The sequence below is a fragment of the Nerophis ophidion genome, linkage group LG17 (genome assembly GCF_033978795.1).
Source record: "Nerophis ophidion isolate RoL-2023_Sa linkage group LG17, RoL_Noph_v1.0, whole genome shotgun sequence".
Classification (NCBI taxonomy): Eukaryota; Metazoa; Chordata; class Actinopteri; order Syngnathiformes; family Syngnathidae; genus Nerophis; species Nerophis ophidion.
The window spans coordinates 5,246,238-5,262,022 of record NC_084627.1 but is presented as its reverse complement, the minus strand read 5'-3'; the positions used below and the strand labels follow the sequence as shown (position 1 = coordinate 5,262,022).

The window sequence follows — 15,785 nt, the reverse complement described above, 5'->3', positions numbered from 1 at the left end:
ACATTCAAGCGAATAGTTGCGCCGAATTTCGGGTGCCTTCCGGGAAAATTGGGAGGGTTGGCAAATGTGATGTTGCCGAGTGGCATTCACATAAAACTCGCAGGCCGCACTAACATTGAAGGGGAACATTATCACAATTTCAAAAGGGTTAAAAACAATAAAATTCTGTTGCTAGTGGCTTGTTGTATTTTTTGAATTTTTTTTCTAAATTTTACCGGTCTCGGAATATCCCTAAATAAAGCTTTAAAGTGCCTTATTTTTGGCTCTCTGCGAAGACACTGGCCATTTCCCTGTGACGTCACACAGTGCTGCCAATGTAAACAAACAATGGGAATACCACAGCAAGATATAGCGACATTAGCTCGGATTCAAACTCGGATTTCAGCGACTTAAGCGATTCAACAGATTACGCATGTATTGAAACAGATGGTTGGAGTATGAAAATATTGAAGAAGAAACTGAAGCTATTGAGCGAATAGCTATTGACGCTATTCATAGCCATAGCATGGCCGAATAGCTGGGTTAGCATCGCCGGTAAAATGTGCGGACCAAACGATCAGGACTTTCGCATCTTTTGACACTGGAGCAACTTAAATCCGTCGATTGGTAAGTGTTTGTTTCGCATTAAATGTGGGTGGAAGGAAACGTAATATAGTTGCAAATTGTACCATGAATTGATTAACGTGGACCCCGACTTAAACAAGTTGAAAAACTTATTCGGGTGTTACCATTTAGTGGTCAATTGTACGGAATATGTACTGTACTGTGCAATCTACTAATAAAAGTATCAATCAATCAATCAATCAATCAATGCATCTTCAGGTTATCCATACATCTCTGTGCCATGTCTGCTTTAGCACCGCCGGTAAATAGCATGTTAGTATCGATTAGCGTAGCATGTTAGCATCGATTAGCTGGCAGTCAACATCAACAAAACTCACCTTTGTGATTTCGTTGACTATCGTTGCAAATGCATCTGCAGGTTATCCATACATCTCTGTGCCATGTCTGTCTTAGCATCGCCGGTCAAATGTGGAGACACTCTGGCACATTCAATGGGGGTCTGGCGGCAGACACTTTCGCATCTTCGTGCCAGTGGTGCAACTTGAATCCCTCCCTGTTAGTGTTGTTACACCCTCCGACAACACACCGACGAGGCATGATGTCTCCAAGGTTCCAAAAAAATAGTCAAAAAAACGGAAAATAACAGAGCTGAGACCCGGTGTTTGTAATGTGTTGAAAATGAATTATCTCGGAGACGTCACGTTTTGACGTCATCACAAAAAGACCGATAAACAGAAAGGCGTTTAATTCGCCAAAATTCACCCATTTAGAGTTCGGAAATCGGTTAAAAAAATAGATGGTCTTTTTTCTGCAACATCAAGGTATATATTGACGCTTACATAGGTCTGCTGATAATGTTCCCCTTTAAATTTTCATATTAAGTTGCAGGCTGCTTGACTGAGACCGCTGGTTTATACATAGCACAAAGCAAAAAAAAACTTTGTACACAGTGTTATTCCATTTTGAATATCAAAAGAGTTTTGTGGCTCCCATTGTTTTTTTTATTTTGTGAAACGGGTCAAAATGGCTCTTTGAGTGGTAAAGGGTGCCGACCCCTGCAATAAGAGGTCAGCTGTAGTGCTGTAGTCTGTGTGCAGCCCTTTGAGACACTAGTGATTTAGGGCTATATAAGTAAACATTGATTGATTGATTGATTGTAGATCATGTCATATTTCATTTCAACTTTTTTTTTTTTTTAAGTGGTCCTCAGTAGTCACGTACGAATTTGTGTGAATTATGCAAAATTATTAAAAATGTGGTCCCCATGAACCATAGTAACTCTTTTTCCCCGGGTCCCCAGTAAGCATGATCAGCACATTACTTCATCAATCCAGAGATTTAAAGAAGTGTATGAGCTATCTGGCCATTTTACCTCATTTTTTAATGCCTCCACAACCTGTAGAAAGGGTGGTCTTTACAAGTCATGATCACAAACCTGGTCCCCATTCCAAATTATAACCAGTGTGTGTGTGTGTGTGTGTGTGTGTGTGTGTGTGTGATTACTCACAGGGCAAACTGGACGCTCTGTGGGTTTTCCTGAGACGAGGCTATGACCGAGTGTCAATCATGCGACCTCATCCTGGAGACAAGGTGAGATGTTTAATATGTTGAAAAAAAAAAAAATGAAGAGCAGTAATCACAGCGAAGCGTCTATTGTTGAGCAAACATTCCGGCCCCTGAGGTTGAACAAAACTTCCAAATTGCTTTCATTGGGCCCAAGGGAGTAGGTTTGATTTTGAGATTGGTGGGGACACAAAAGTGCTCCAAGGCAGCACTCTGAAAGTTTACTTTTTTTTTTGTTTCTACATTAGCAATCATAATTTCACGTCAAACAGATGTTATAGGGTAAAGTAACTAAAATGAAAGCAAAGGAGAAGACTTCGAAGAGTTCTCATCTTTCGTCTTTAGTGTAGGGCTGTAGTGCAACTGTGCATCATACTGTCAATCAACATAGCCTACTGTCCATCAACATCATCAGAAATACATTCATGCAATACAACATTGTAAATAAACATAAATGAACTGTAATAATCTTTTCCCCAACTTGTGTTTAAATCACTCACAATGTTTCCCTTCATCTACTTCTTTCTATTGCTGCTTTTGTACTGTAAATATGTTACATGAAACTAAAAAAAATTAAACGGAAAGGTGAAATCCGACGATCTGATTGGCTGTTAACCGTGGTTTAAATATTGAGCACGGCTACTATTCTAAAGCCTTATCACAGCGTAGGCTATCACTCCGCCTCAGGCACGCATGACTGGTATGAATGGAAGTTGTTGTCATGTATCCATGACGACGGACTGTTGCAGTCCGTAGAAAAAGACAGCTGATTTTTTTACGATGTTAAAAAACGGACTAAAGTAGTTGAATTCACATGTTAAAGGTTAACTTTCACCTCTGGGGAGGGTTAACAATGGTAAAGGGGACTGAGCATTGACTTTCACCTGGAAAAAAAGCGGAGGAAAAGACTAGATGCAGTGCTAATTTGGAGCTAACGTCTGGATAGGTGGGACTGTTTTTTCCACAGTGAGGAGTGACAGCGGGGACAGCCAATCACACGTAATTTAGCATGAACGCGGCAACCAATCAGGGAGCGATATTTAGGTTAAAGGCGGTACTTCTAGCAGAGACCGACATTTAACCCTTTCTGTGCCATAATCATTGATTAAACATTACGGGCAGCGCTTGTATTGATAGTGACTACACAGTAGCGGCTGGATATTGGTAGGGACGTGTCCCTAGCGTCCCTACCCAATTCTACGCCTTTGATTGGGCCAAAGGTTGATTGCACTTAACCCACAGGGGTTAAGTGCAATCATTCCACATGTCACACAGCATCACAGGAAGTGTGTGTGTTGCTTTGCACCTTTTTTTAGCAGCTGCGTTACACATGCACACTAGCACCTGTTGTCCAAATGAAGGCAGAAGGCAATATTTTGGTACCGGTACCAACATGTAGTACGCTATTTTTGTAAATAAGGAAGATCACAAAAAATGGCTTTATTTTAACAAAACATCTTAGTGTACATTAAACATATGTTTATCATTGCAAGTTTGTCCTAAATAAAATAGTGAACTTGTCTTTTAGTAGTAAGTAAACAAAGACTCCTAATTAGTCTGCTGACAGATGCAGTAACGTATTGTGTTATTTATCTACCTATTATTTTGTCATCATTATAAAGGTCAAGTTGTAGAAGACTTATTGTTAATCCACTTGTTTATTTACTGTTAATATCTGCTTACTTTCTCTTTTAACATGTTCAATCTAAACTTCTGTTCAAATGTAATAATCACTTATTCTTCTGTTATTTGATACTTTACATTAGTTTTGGATGATACCACACATTTAGGTATCGATCTGATACCAAGTAGTTACAGGATCATACATTGGTCGTATTCAAAGTCCTCATTTGTCCATGGACGTATTTCCTGAGTTTATAAACATCCATTCATCCATTTTCTATCGCTTGTCCTTTTTGGGGTAGCGGGGGGTGCTGGAGCCTATCTCAGCTGCTATCGGGCGGAAGGCGGGGTGCACCCTGGACAAGTCGCCACCTCATATTACTTTTTAAATTCTTATCATTGACGGAGCATAAAGGTGCTACAAATCGACTGATATGTTTTTAGTCGCCACTTCATATTACTTTTTAAAGGAAAAAACGTTATGTGACGATAAAAAAATATTCAATGCTAAGTGGTAGCCTTAGCTTCGAGTGAGATCGGCACTTTGTTCCGTCGGCTTGTTTTCTGTTGTTTTTTTGTACCGCTTTGATTTTCGAGAATACATCATGTTCTTACCTGCACGTCCAGTCCGGAGTAGTCCGTCTGCATCCCGGGGGAACAAACCCTGCAGCTCACTGCAGGGTTCGTAACACAATTTGGGAAATTTGCACTTAAATTCTAATCATTGACGGAGCATAAAGGTGCTACAAATCAACTGATGTGTTTTTAGTCGCCACCTCATATTACTTTTTAAAGGAAAAAACGTTTTGTGACGATAAAAAATATTCTATACTTAGTGGTAGCCTTAGCTTCGAGTGAGATCGGCACGTTGTTCCGTCGGCTTGTTTTCTGTTTTTTTTGTACCGCTTTGATTTTCGAGAATACATCATGTTCTTACCTGCACGTCCAGTCCGGAGTGGTCCGTCTGCATCCCGGGGGAACAAACCCTGCAGTTCGTAACACAATTAGGGAAATTTGCACTTAAATTCTTATCATTGACGGCGCATAAAGGTGCTACAAATCGACTGATATGTTTTTTTTAGGGTTGATACCGATTATTAGTAGTCAAGGAAGCCGAAAACTGATATCTGGAGCATATTTTCATTTGCAGTACAAGTTATTTAAACATGAATATTATACGTCATGCTTTTGAGGAAACCAGTAGCAACATGCGGCACTTCTGCTGCTCACTGCTCCCCTCACCTCCCAGGAAGTGAACAAGGGGATGGGTCCAATGCAGAGGACAAATTTCACCACACTTAAGTGTGTAGGTGTGTCAATCATTGGTACTTTAACATGTTTAATGCGGTGCTGATCTTGTGGTTAATTTAGCACCAAATACAGGAGCATCAATATTTGCTTTTCAAAATATGGGAAATCTCTTGGGAAAATACAGGATTTTTCTACATCCCAAAAACTTGCCATCTCACCAGTTTTATAGAAGTGTACAGATTTATTACACTGTAAGGTTTCCTCCTAACGAACCCTTAAATATTGCGGACATTGAAATCGAATCAGTTCTAGGCTTCTTCACATAGCTTGTAGATGAGATATTTTTCCGTCTGGCTGACATTTCTTTCTGGAATGTGACAGAAAGTAAAAGAACGCTGCCTCCTTTTCTTTACTTATATAACAAGTCTCCTATTTGTCAAGATATTTACACACAATCCTGTCATCTTCATGTTGATTGAGTTACGGAACATCAATCTGACGGCGTTCCTTTAAGTGAGCCCACGCTCCGGGTGTTGCGGACGGAGGCTGGATCGTGGCAGTAGCGAGACAAGCGAAACAATACCGGTAAGATGCCGGGAAGGAAGGACAAAAACTGGATTTTCCGGCAAAATATGGACGAGATACACCGTGTACGAGGGACGACGATTGCACAGGAAAAAGGAAGTGAGAGGGAGGGTGTGTAAGCGCTGCAATGGGCGGGCAGCGCAGGGGTTCGTGCATATGCTTCACAATACGAAGGTCCTGAGTTCAATCCTGGGCTCGGGATCTTTCTGTGTGGAGTTTGCATGTTCTCTCCATGACTGCGTGGGTTCCCTCCCACCTCCAGAAACATGCACCTGGGGATTGGCAACACTAAATTGGCCCTAGTCTGTGAATGTTGTCTTATCTGTGTTGGCCCTGTGATGAGGTGGCGATTTGTCCAGGGTGTACCCCTCCTTCCGCCCGCATGCAGTCGACATAGGCTCCAGCACACCCCGCGACTCCAAAAGGGACAAGCAGTAGAAAATAGATTGATGACAAACGGGCAACACTTGCTCCCCTGTATAGTCACGAATTTATTCACAAAATCCCCTTTTTCCTTGCAGAAATATAACGTTTTGTTTTTGTTTACAACAAGTCAGTACTACTTCATAAATGAAGCTTGTACAGCCTAATAATAGTCAATAATACAGCAGATCATACAGTTTATGTTGGTAATGACTAGAGATGTATTACTGCCAATATTATCGGCCGATATATGCTTTAAAATGTAATATCGGAAATTTTCGGTTTTGGTTTCAAAAAGTACAATTTATGACTTTTCAAAATGCCGCTGTACGGAGTGCTACAGGGACGTAGGGAGACATACAAAGCGCAATAAACCTTAAAGGCAGTGCCTTTGAGCGCCGGCCCAATCACTTAATATCTACGGCTTTTCACACACCCATAAGTGAATGCAACCCATACTTGGTCAACAGCCATACAGGTCACACTGAGGGTGGCCGTATAAACAACTTGAACACCGTTACAAATATGCGCCACACTGTGAACCCACGCCAAACAAGAATGACAATCACATTTCCGGAGAACATCCGCACCGTAACACAACAGAACAAATACCCAGAACCCCTTGCGGCACTAATTCCTCCGGGACGCTACTTACACCCCCCCGTAAAGCTAATTCCACGACTGTATATATCAGTATCTGTGGATATCGGAATCGGCAATTAAGAGTTGGACAATATCGGGATATCGGCAAAAAAAGCCATTATCGGACATTTCTAGTAATGACCAGTGTTGCTAGTAGGACATGTTAACTGCATGTTAGGACAAGCACAGAAGAAAAGGTGGAACAAATGTAGTTAATGGCTGAAAGTTGTCATTTTTACCTGTACTTCCTGATGATTGGCTGCCGATGCTTGTGGCGTCTTCATAATGGTCATCTTCATCTGTTCTTACTGTTCATCAGTGGTGAGCGTTTTTACGTTTTATCCTTTCAACATGTGTGAGGCACATCATTTAAATGGGTGTGTGACGGGACTCAAGCCGTCGTGCGGGTTCCATGGACCACCAAGGAAGGATATGCCTTTTTAGCAGGTGTAGACTTCTTTATTTTTCCAAATAAGACAAGTCTCCTCCGTATAGCTTTTCAGCTCCACTTCTTCGCTCGTCGTCTGTCTCGGGCTCTCCTCCTCTCTCGCTAAGCGTCAGCTTCACGTTGGCTCCTTCCAGTCTCTACGCCTCTCTCATCCACGTTCACATCTGCCGCCCCTTTTATCAGTGCGAGAGGATTCATTAATTGTATGCAAGTGCGCGATCCACGCACCTGATCTCGCTTGAAGCGTCGCGCCCGCCTCGCCGCTCGCTCGCTCGCCATCTCCACCTCCTCGCCGCCATCTTGGGCCGGGCTCCAGCGTGCCCTGCCGCTCTGTCGGACCGTCAGCTCCGGTGTTTTTAGGCTTTTTAAACGTGGGTTGTGGTATTTAACCATTCCGCGTAGCACGTGAAAGCAAGAAAGCGCCCTTGATATGACCCGACTTTGGCTTTTTTAGGATCAACAGTACATTCTTTGCTTAGTCCTTTGTTAGAAATTTTTTTTTTTTTAGCACCATTGACTTCAAAAGAAAGATCAGACACTGAGAAGAACAGACAGGAAGGAAACAGACTCACATTTGTTGTCAAAGTTAGGGCAGCATGTATTGTTTTCATGTTTTACTGCGGTCAACTTCTTTTTACACTTTTGTCAGATGTGAAACTAATTAAATGCAGCTTTTACACTTGAGGAGGAACTGCACTTTTTAGGGGGGGAATTTTGCCATTAATTCACAATCCCTTTGTAAAACAAGAACATTTTTTTTTTATGCCTTGTAATTTGTACAAGTACAATGTGGCTAACCATGAAGCTAATTACCCCCCTAAAGTTGTCAAAAAAAAAAAAAAAAAAACTTTGCAAAATCCACCAACAATACTCCTTAAAATTAACCAAGTATTAGCGATATTGTTATTGTAAGGGCTAAAGTTAAGGAACTACTTTTAACGGCACTTTGATACAGGTTACGGAACGTAAATAACGTTTTACCGTATTTTTCGGACTATAAGGCGCACTTAAAATCCTCTTAATTTTTTCAAAACTCAGTGCGCCTTAAAACCTGGTGTGCCTAATGTACAGAATAATTCTGGTTGTGCTTACCGACCTCGAAGCAATTTTATTGGGTACATGGTGTAATGATAAGTGTGACCAGTAGATGGTAGTCATACATAAGAGATATGTGTAGACTGCATTATGATGGCAGTAAACACCAAAATTGGTATGTGGTTTAATGATAAGTGTGGCCAGTAGATGTTAGTCATACATAAGAGATATGTGTAAACTACACTATGACTGCAGTAAACAACACCAAAATTGGTATGTGGTGTAATGATAAGTGTGACCAGTAGATGGTAGTCATACATAAGAGATATGTGTGAACTGCATTATGATGGCAGTAAACACCAAAATTGGTAAATGGTGTAATGATAAGTGTGACCAGTAGATGGTAGTCATACATAAGAGATATGTGTGAACTGCATTATGATGGCAGTAAACACCAAAATTGGTACATGGTGTAATGATAAGTGTGACCAGTAGATGGTAGTCATACATAAGAGATATGTGTAGACTGCACTAGGATGGAAGTAAACACCAAAATTGGTATGTGGTGTAATGATAAGTGTGACCAGTAGATGGTAGTCATACATAAGAGATATGTGTAGACTGCACTAGGATGGAAGTAAACACCAAAATTGGTATGTGGTGTAATGATAAGTGTGACCAGTAGATGGTAGTCATACATAAGAGATATGTGTAGACTGCACTAGGATGGAAGTAAACACCAAAATTGGTATGTGGTGTAATGATAAGTGTGACCAGTAGATGGTAGTCATACATAAGAGATATGTGTAGACTGCACTAGGATGGAAGTAAACACCAAAATTGGTATGTGGTGTAATGATAAGTGTGACCAGTAGATGGTAGTCATACATAAGATATATGTGTAAACTACACTTTGATGGCAGTAAACAACACCAAAACTTTAAATGTTCCATTGAAAATATAAAACATTACACACGGCGCTCAAAAATCTGTCAAAATGTTTTTGGTACGACTTCGGTAAACTATGGAGCCGCATGGCTTGATGGGTTGTCGGCGCATTAAACATATAAGTATTATGGTGTGTGTATAAGGACCACAAAATGGCACCTATTAGCAGACATTATCTGGTGTTTTGTTTCACAATATTATGCAAAATCAACTTTTCTTATCTTCTGGTACCTGCTGATCTGTATTTGGGTTCTGCATAAGTCCTGAAAATGTGCACGTGTCCGCCTTTGTAGCCCGTGTCAACCCGTATTCATAAGCTTATTCTTTTTCGCTATCTTCTTGATATGTGACATTCATCCTCCGCTGTTGCCATTTCTAATTTAAAGTAGTGTAAAGTTCTTACTTATATCTGTCAGTCAACTCGCCATGAAAGCGCTAAAACATACCGGTGTAGTGAGTTTACATTATTCACTCAAGGAACTTTAGTTATTAGAGAGTTTCGGCCGGACGTTTTTTCACGGGGACACATTTCCAACGTTGTTGTTGTTGCACTAGTGAACTGGAAGATGCTGCTCCGTTATTGATTGAAGTGAAGTGAATTATATTTATATAGCGCTTTTCTCTAGTGACTCAAAGCGCTTTACATAGTGAAACCCAATATCTAACTTACATTTAAACCAGTGTGGGTGGCACTGGTGTAAAGTCTAAATGTCATTAAAACAGTTAGCTCCGTCTTTGGACACTTTTTCCATTCCCGTCCTTGCACGCTACACGGCTACAACAGCGATGACGCCGTCGAAGGTGAGCCACGTAAATAAGACCGCCCACAAAACAACGCATCCTGAAGCGACCGTCAGAAAGCGACTTGAATATGATGTGTAAAACATTTTGACCAAAAAAAACACCATTAAATGTTATGTGGACCACAAGGAAGACTTTAACATTTAGTAAAGAAAAAAAAAATTATAATATGACTCCTTTAATGGGGCTTCACGGTGGAAGAGGGGTTAGTGCGTCTGCCTCACAATACGAAGGTCCTGCAGTCCTGGGTTCAAATCCAGGCTCGGGATCTTTCTGTGTGGAGTTTGCATGTTCTCCCCGTGACTGCGTGGGTTCCCTCCGGGTACTCCGGCTTCCTCCCACTTCCAAAGACATGCACCAGGGGATAGGTTGATTGGCAACACTAAATTGGCCCTAGTGTGTGAATGTGAGTGTGAATGTTGTCTGTCTATCTGTGTCGGCCCTGCGATGAGCTGGCGACTTGTCCAGGGTGTACCCCGCCTTCCGCCCGATTGTAGCGGAGATAGGCGCCAGCGCCCCCCGCAACCCCAAAAGGGAATAAGCGGTAGAAAATGGATGGATGGACTCTTTTAACGCGCCTTAGTATGAAAAAAAGACCTGAATAGACCCGCTCATCGGCAGTGAGCCTTTTAATCCGGGGCGCCCTGTGGTTTGGTGTTATTAGTGTCAACATTGCAACTTTTTCTTGTTACATGTCCCTGTTTACTCTTTTCTTAAACTCTTTTATGTTGTAAATTTTTATTATAGTACTTTTTAGAATGGGCAATTAACAAATAAGCTGGGGGCCACACTTTGGACACGCCTGATTTAGGACCAAAACACTTAAAACAGGTAAAACACTAACAAAAAATCTGCTTAGCGAGAAAAATTATCTTATCAGGCATAAAATAAGCAAATATGACCCTTATTTGAGATATTTAATCCGACTTAGATTTCAGTTTTTGCAGTGTATTGTAGGGGCTTCACGGTGGCCGAGGGGTTAGTGCGTCTGCCTCACAATACGAAGTTCCTGCAGTCCTGGGTTCAAATCCAGGCTCGGGATCTTTCTGTGTGGAGTTTGCATGTTCTCCCCGTGAATGCGTGGGTTCCCTCCGGGTACTCCGGCTTCCTCCCACTTCCAAAGACATGCACCTGGGGATAGGTTGATTGGCAACACTAAATTGGCCCTAGTGTGTGAATGTGAGTGTGAATGTTGTCTGTCTATCTGTGTTGGCCCTGCGATGAGGTGGCGACTTGTCCAGGGTGTACCCTGCCTTCCGCCCGATTGTAGCTGAGATAGGCGCCAGCGCCCCCCCGCGACCCCAAAAGGGAATAAGCGGCAGAAAACGGACGGACAGTGTATTGTATTTAGCAGGACAACAATAGCTTCATCATAATGTCCTGAGGAGACTGTTGTCTGCAGAAGTCATTAAAAAAAAAAAAAAAAAGAGGAGTAGCTCCTCCAGGTTCCAGCGTCAGGATGGCGGGCCGGGCAGGAATGTGCTTTTCCTCCGTGACACTCACTCACTTTTACGTACTGCAGCTTTCCATCTGCTGAGAGCTGCCAGTTGTTGAAGATCCTCCAAGAAAGTCAGACAGCAGCTGCTTCTTGTCTCATTAATGATTGTCTTCTTCTTCAAAAGGGGAAGTGCATCAGCTTCACCCGCACCAAGTCCTACCCGGCCCCTCGCTATCCCATCTACAAGCACCCCTCCACGCCCATCTACACCCTGCCCCACGGCGGGCAGTGCCCCACCCCCGACCACGCCTTCACCTTGCCGCCGTCGCCCACCTCCACCCTGCCGCCGTTGCCGCACTCGCCCCCGCCGCCCCTCAACAACGCCAGGCGCCTCTCCGCTCCCCCCTCGCCCACCGGCTTCCTGCCGCCCCCGCCGCAGGGCCCGCCTCCTTGCAGAGCCCCGCCTCCGGCCCGCCCACCGCCACGCCCCAATCAGGACGACTACTGATGCTAAAGAACTCCTGAACAGTTAAGTTGGATTCTTTTATGTCTGTTTGTTTGTTTGTTTGTTTGTTTTAAATAGGGGCTGATGTGCAATTAACTTGCGTAACTTCGCTGTCCAATGAAAAGCAACTAATAGCAGGTCCAATCAGAATATTGGGAGAAGTCTGTTCCAGTGTTAAAACTATTTTGACTGGCATGCAAGTGTAACAAAGTCCTTAAATCCTTCATCATTTTTTAACCTTCCAGGCACAAAAGTGTCAAAAGAAACTCCCCACTGTACTAGTAGTATGTCAAAACCTCCATTAAATACTAACTAAATGTCTCTTTTAAAAAAAAAAAAAAAAGTAACATAATGCCTGTATTAATAGTATCAGTATAACAAAATGGTAAATAGCTAAATACAAACCCTGTTTCCATATGAGATGGGAAATTGTGTTAGATGTAAATATAAACAGAATACAATGATTTGCAAATCATTTTCAACCCAAATTCAGTTGAATATGCGACAAAGACAACATATTTGATGTTCAAACTGATAAACTTTTTTTTTTGTGCAAATAATCATTAACTTTAGAATTTGATGCCAGCAACATGTGACAAAGAAGTTGGGAAAGGTGGCAATAAATACTGATAAAGTTGAGGAATGCTCATCCAACACTCACAGGTGTGCAGGCTAATTGGGAACAGGTGGGTGCCATGATTGGGTATAAAAACAGCTTCCCCAAAAAATGCTCAGTCTTTCACAAGAAAGGATGGGGCGAGGTACACCCCTTTGTCCACAACTGCGTGAGCAAATAGTCAAACAGTTTAAGAACAACGTTTCTCAAAGTGCAATTGCAAGAAATTTAGGGATTTCAACATCTACGGTCCATAATATCATCAAAAGGTTCAGAAAATCTGGAGAAATCACTCCACGTAAGCGGCATGGCCGGAAACCAACATTGAATGACCATAACCTTTGATCCCTCAGACGGCACATCAATCTCTAAAGGATATCACCACATGAGCTCAGGAACACCAGTCAGTAACTACAGTCGGTTGCTACATCTGTAAGTGCAAGTTCAAACTCTAGTATGCAAAGCGAAAGCCATTCGTCAACAACATCCAGAAACGCCGCCGGCTTCTCTGGGCCCGAGATCATCTAAGATGGACTGATGCAAAGTGGAAAAGTGTTCTGTGGTCTGACGAGTCCACATTTCAAATTGTTTTTGGAAATATTCAACATTGTGTCATGTAGCGAACCATCCAGACTGTTATCGACGCAAAGTTCAAAGCCAGCATCTGTGATGGTAGGGGGGTGCATTAGTGCCCAAGGCATGGGTAACTTACACATTTGTGAAGGCACCATTAATGCTGAAAGGTACATACAGGTTTTGGAACAACATATGCTGCCATCTAAGCGCCGTCTTTTTCATGGACGCCCCTGCTTATTTCAGCAAGACAATGCCAAACCACATTCAGCACGTGTTACAACAGTGGGGCTTCCTAAAAAAAGAGTGCGGGTACTTTCCTGGCCCGCCTGCAGTCCAGACCTGTTTCCCATCGAAAATGTGTGAAGCGTAAAATACGACAGCGGAGACCCCGGACTGTTGAACGACTGAAGCTCTACATAAAACAAGAATGGGAAAGAATTCCATTTTCAAAGCTTCAACAATTAGTTCCCTCAGTTCCCAAACTAAAAGAAAAGGTGATGTAACACAGTGGTGAACATGCCCTTTCCCAACTACTACGGCACGTGTTGCAGCCATGAATTTTTAGGTTATTATTTGAGAAAAAAAAATTAAGTTTATGAGTTTGAACATCAAATATGTTGTCTTTGTAGCATATTTAACTGAATACGGGTTGAAAATTATTTGCATATCATTGTATTCTGTTTATATTGACATCTAACACATATTTCCCAACTCATATGGAAACGGGGTTTGTACTTGTGGTCTAGTTTAGTCAAAGTTCCAATGTTAGTTAAGTGCATCGTCGCTTAAGTGTAAAAAGAAGCTAACCACTGTGATTTTCCATCCATCCATTTTCTATCGCTCGTCCCGTTCGGGGTTGCGAAGGGTGCTGGAGCTAAGCTGCATTCGGGCGGAAGGCAGGGTACACCCTGGACAAGTTGCAGATAGACAGACAACATTCACACACTATGGACCATTTTAGTGTTGCCAATCAACCTATCCCCAGGTGCATGTCTTTGGAGGTGGGAGGAACCCACGTAGTCACGGGGGGAACATGCAAACTCCACACAGAAAGATCTCGAGCGCAGGATCGAACCCAGGACCTTCGATTTTAAATAGCAAAATAAATACTAACTTAAAAAAACCTTGTCCAGGGTGTACACCGCCTTCCGCCCGAATGCTGCTGAGATAAGCTCCAGCACCCCCCGTGACCTTGAAAGGGACAAGCGGTAGAAAATGGATGGATGGAATACTAACGTTCTCTGTCATAAAAGTGTAAAAAGAAGCTAACCACAATTATGTACAAACCCCAAAAACAGTGAAGTTGTCACGTTGTGTAAATTGTAAATAAAAATAGAATACAATGATTTGCAAATCCATTTCAACTTATATACAATTGAATAGACTGCAGACACAAGATATTTAACGTTCAAACTGGTAAATGTTGTTATTTTTTGCAAATATTAGCTCATTTGGAATTTGATGCCTGCAGCATGTTTCAAAAAAGCTGGCACAAGTGGCAAAAAAGACTGAGAAAGTTGAGGAATGCTCATCAGACACTTATTTGGAACATCCCACAGGTGAACAGGCTAATTGGGATCAGCCATGACCGGGTGTAAAAGCAGCTACCACAAAATTCTCAGTCATTCACAAACACCACTTTCTCAACAATTGCATGAGCAAATTGTCGAACCGTTTAAGAACAACATTTCTCAACCAGCTATTGCAAGGAATTTAGGGATTTCACCATCTACGGTACGTAACATCATCAAAAGGTTCAGAGAATCTGGAGAAATCACTGCACGTAAGCGGCAAGACCTTCGATCCCTCAGGCGGTACTGCATCAAAAAGCCACATCAGTGTGTAAAGGATATCACCACACGGGCTCAGGAACACTTCAGAAAACCACTGTCAGTAACTACAGTTTGTTGCTACATCTGTAAGTGCAAGATAGCGCTAAGCCAAAGCCATTTATCAACAACACCCAGGACTGACGCAAAGTGGAAAAATGTTCCGTGCCCTGATGAGTCCATATTTCAAATTGTTTCTGGAAACTGTGGACGTCGTGTCCTCCGGACCAAAGAGGAAAAGAACTTGGCGCAAAAGTTCACTTCACTGGTTTTGGGTTTTGTAATTATGACAACAATGTGTATAATGTAAAAGCGAGACGGTCTTTTGTGGCACATTATGTTGGCAGATTTATAAACATTACTAAGTTTGGGCTGTTCAAATTTTGAGGAAAATTTGTGATTTTGATTTTTTGTTGTTGCAGAAAAAGGGAACAAAACAACAAAAAAAGAGTGATAGGTGATTTTCATAAGACTGTGAATCAGGGTGTCCAAAGTTCTTACTGTACAACTGAAGGAGGCGGGGCTACGCTTGATGTTATAGCTGACAAAGCCACTTAGTGTAATATCTACTAATGTGTCTCATTATTAATACATGCATTTAGTTTATGCTGAAGGCCAATGAAGAATGAGCACTTTAGACACCCTTGTTGTAAATAGACTAGCATGTGCTTTGCCCCCCCTGGTGGTTGGCTGCTGTATGACAAACTCCACCCACTTGGTGTCTGAAGCAGGATTGTGTTGGTGTGAGTGCAACCTCAGTGCTCTTGGCTACAAAATGACCATTTCAACACAACACAAGGGTGTTTTAAAGTGGGGCTATTATTAATAATAATAATGTCATTATTATTAATAATATTATTGCTATTATTATTAGTAGTAATAATAACAATATTGTTTTTATTATTGCTAATATTATTATTATTAATATTATTATTATA

The 15,785-nt window shown here is 41.9% G+C and overlaps 1 protein-coding gene across 3 annotated transcripts in view; it reads left to right on the top strand.

Annotated features, from left to right (window-relative positions):
- The window catches only part of antxr1b (ANTXR cell adhesion molecule 1b), a 77,750-nt gene extending 62,424 nt beyond the window's left edge, over window positions 1-15,326 (top strand). For 2 of the 3 annotated variants that reach the window (XM_061875807.1, XM_061875804.1), the window contains 2 exons: window positions 2,074-2,154; window positions 11,506-15,326. In XM_061875807.1, the coding sequence (XP_061731791.1) occupies window positions 2,074-2,154; window positions 11,506-11,829 (405 nt within the window). In that variant the 3' untranslated portion in view covers window positions 11,830-15,326. The remainder of the gene's footprint in view (window positions 1-2,073; window positions 2,155-11,505) is intronic. The other variant, XM_061875806.1, reaches the window with a different exon arrangement.
- Window positions 15,327-15,785: the final 459 nt, after the last annotated feature.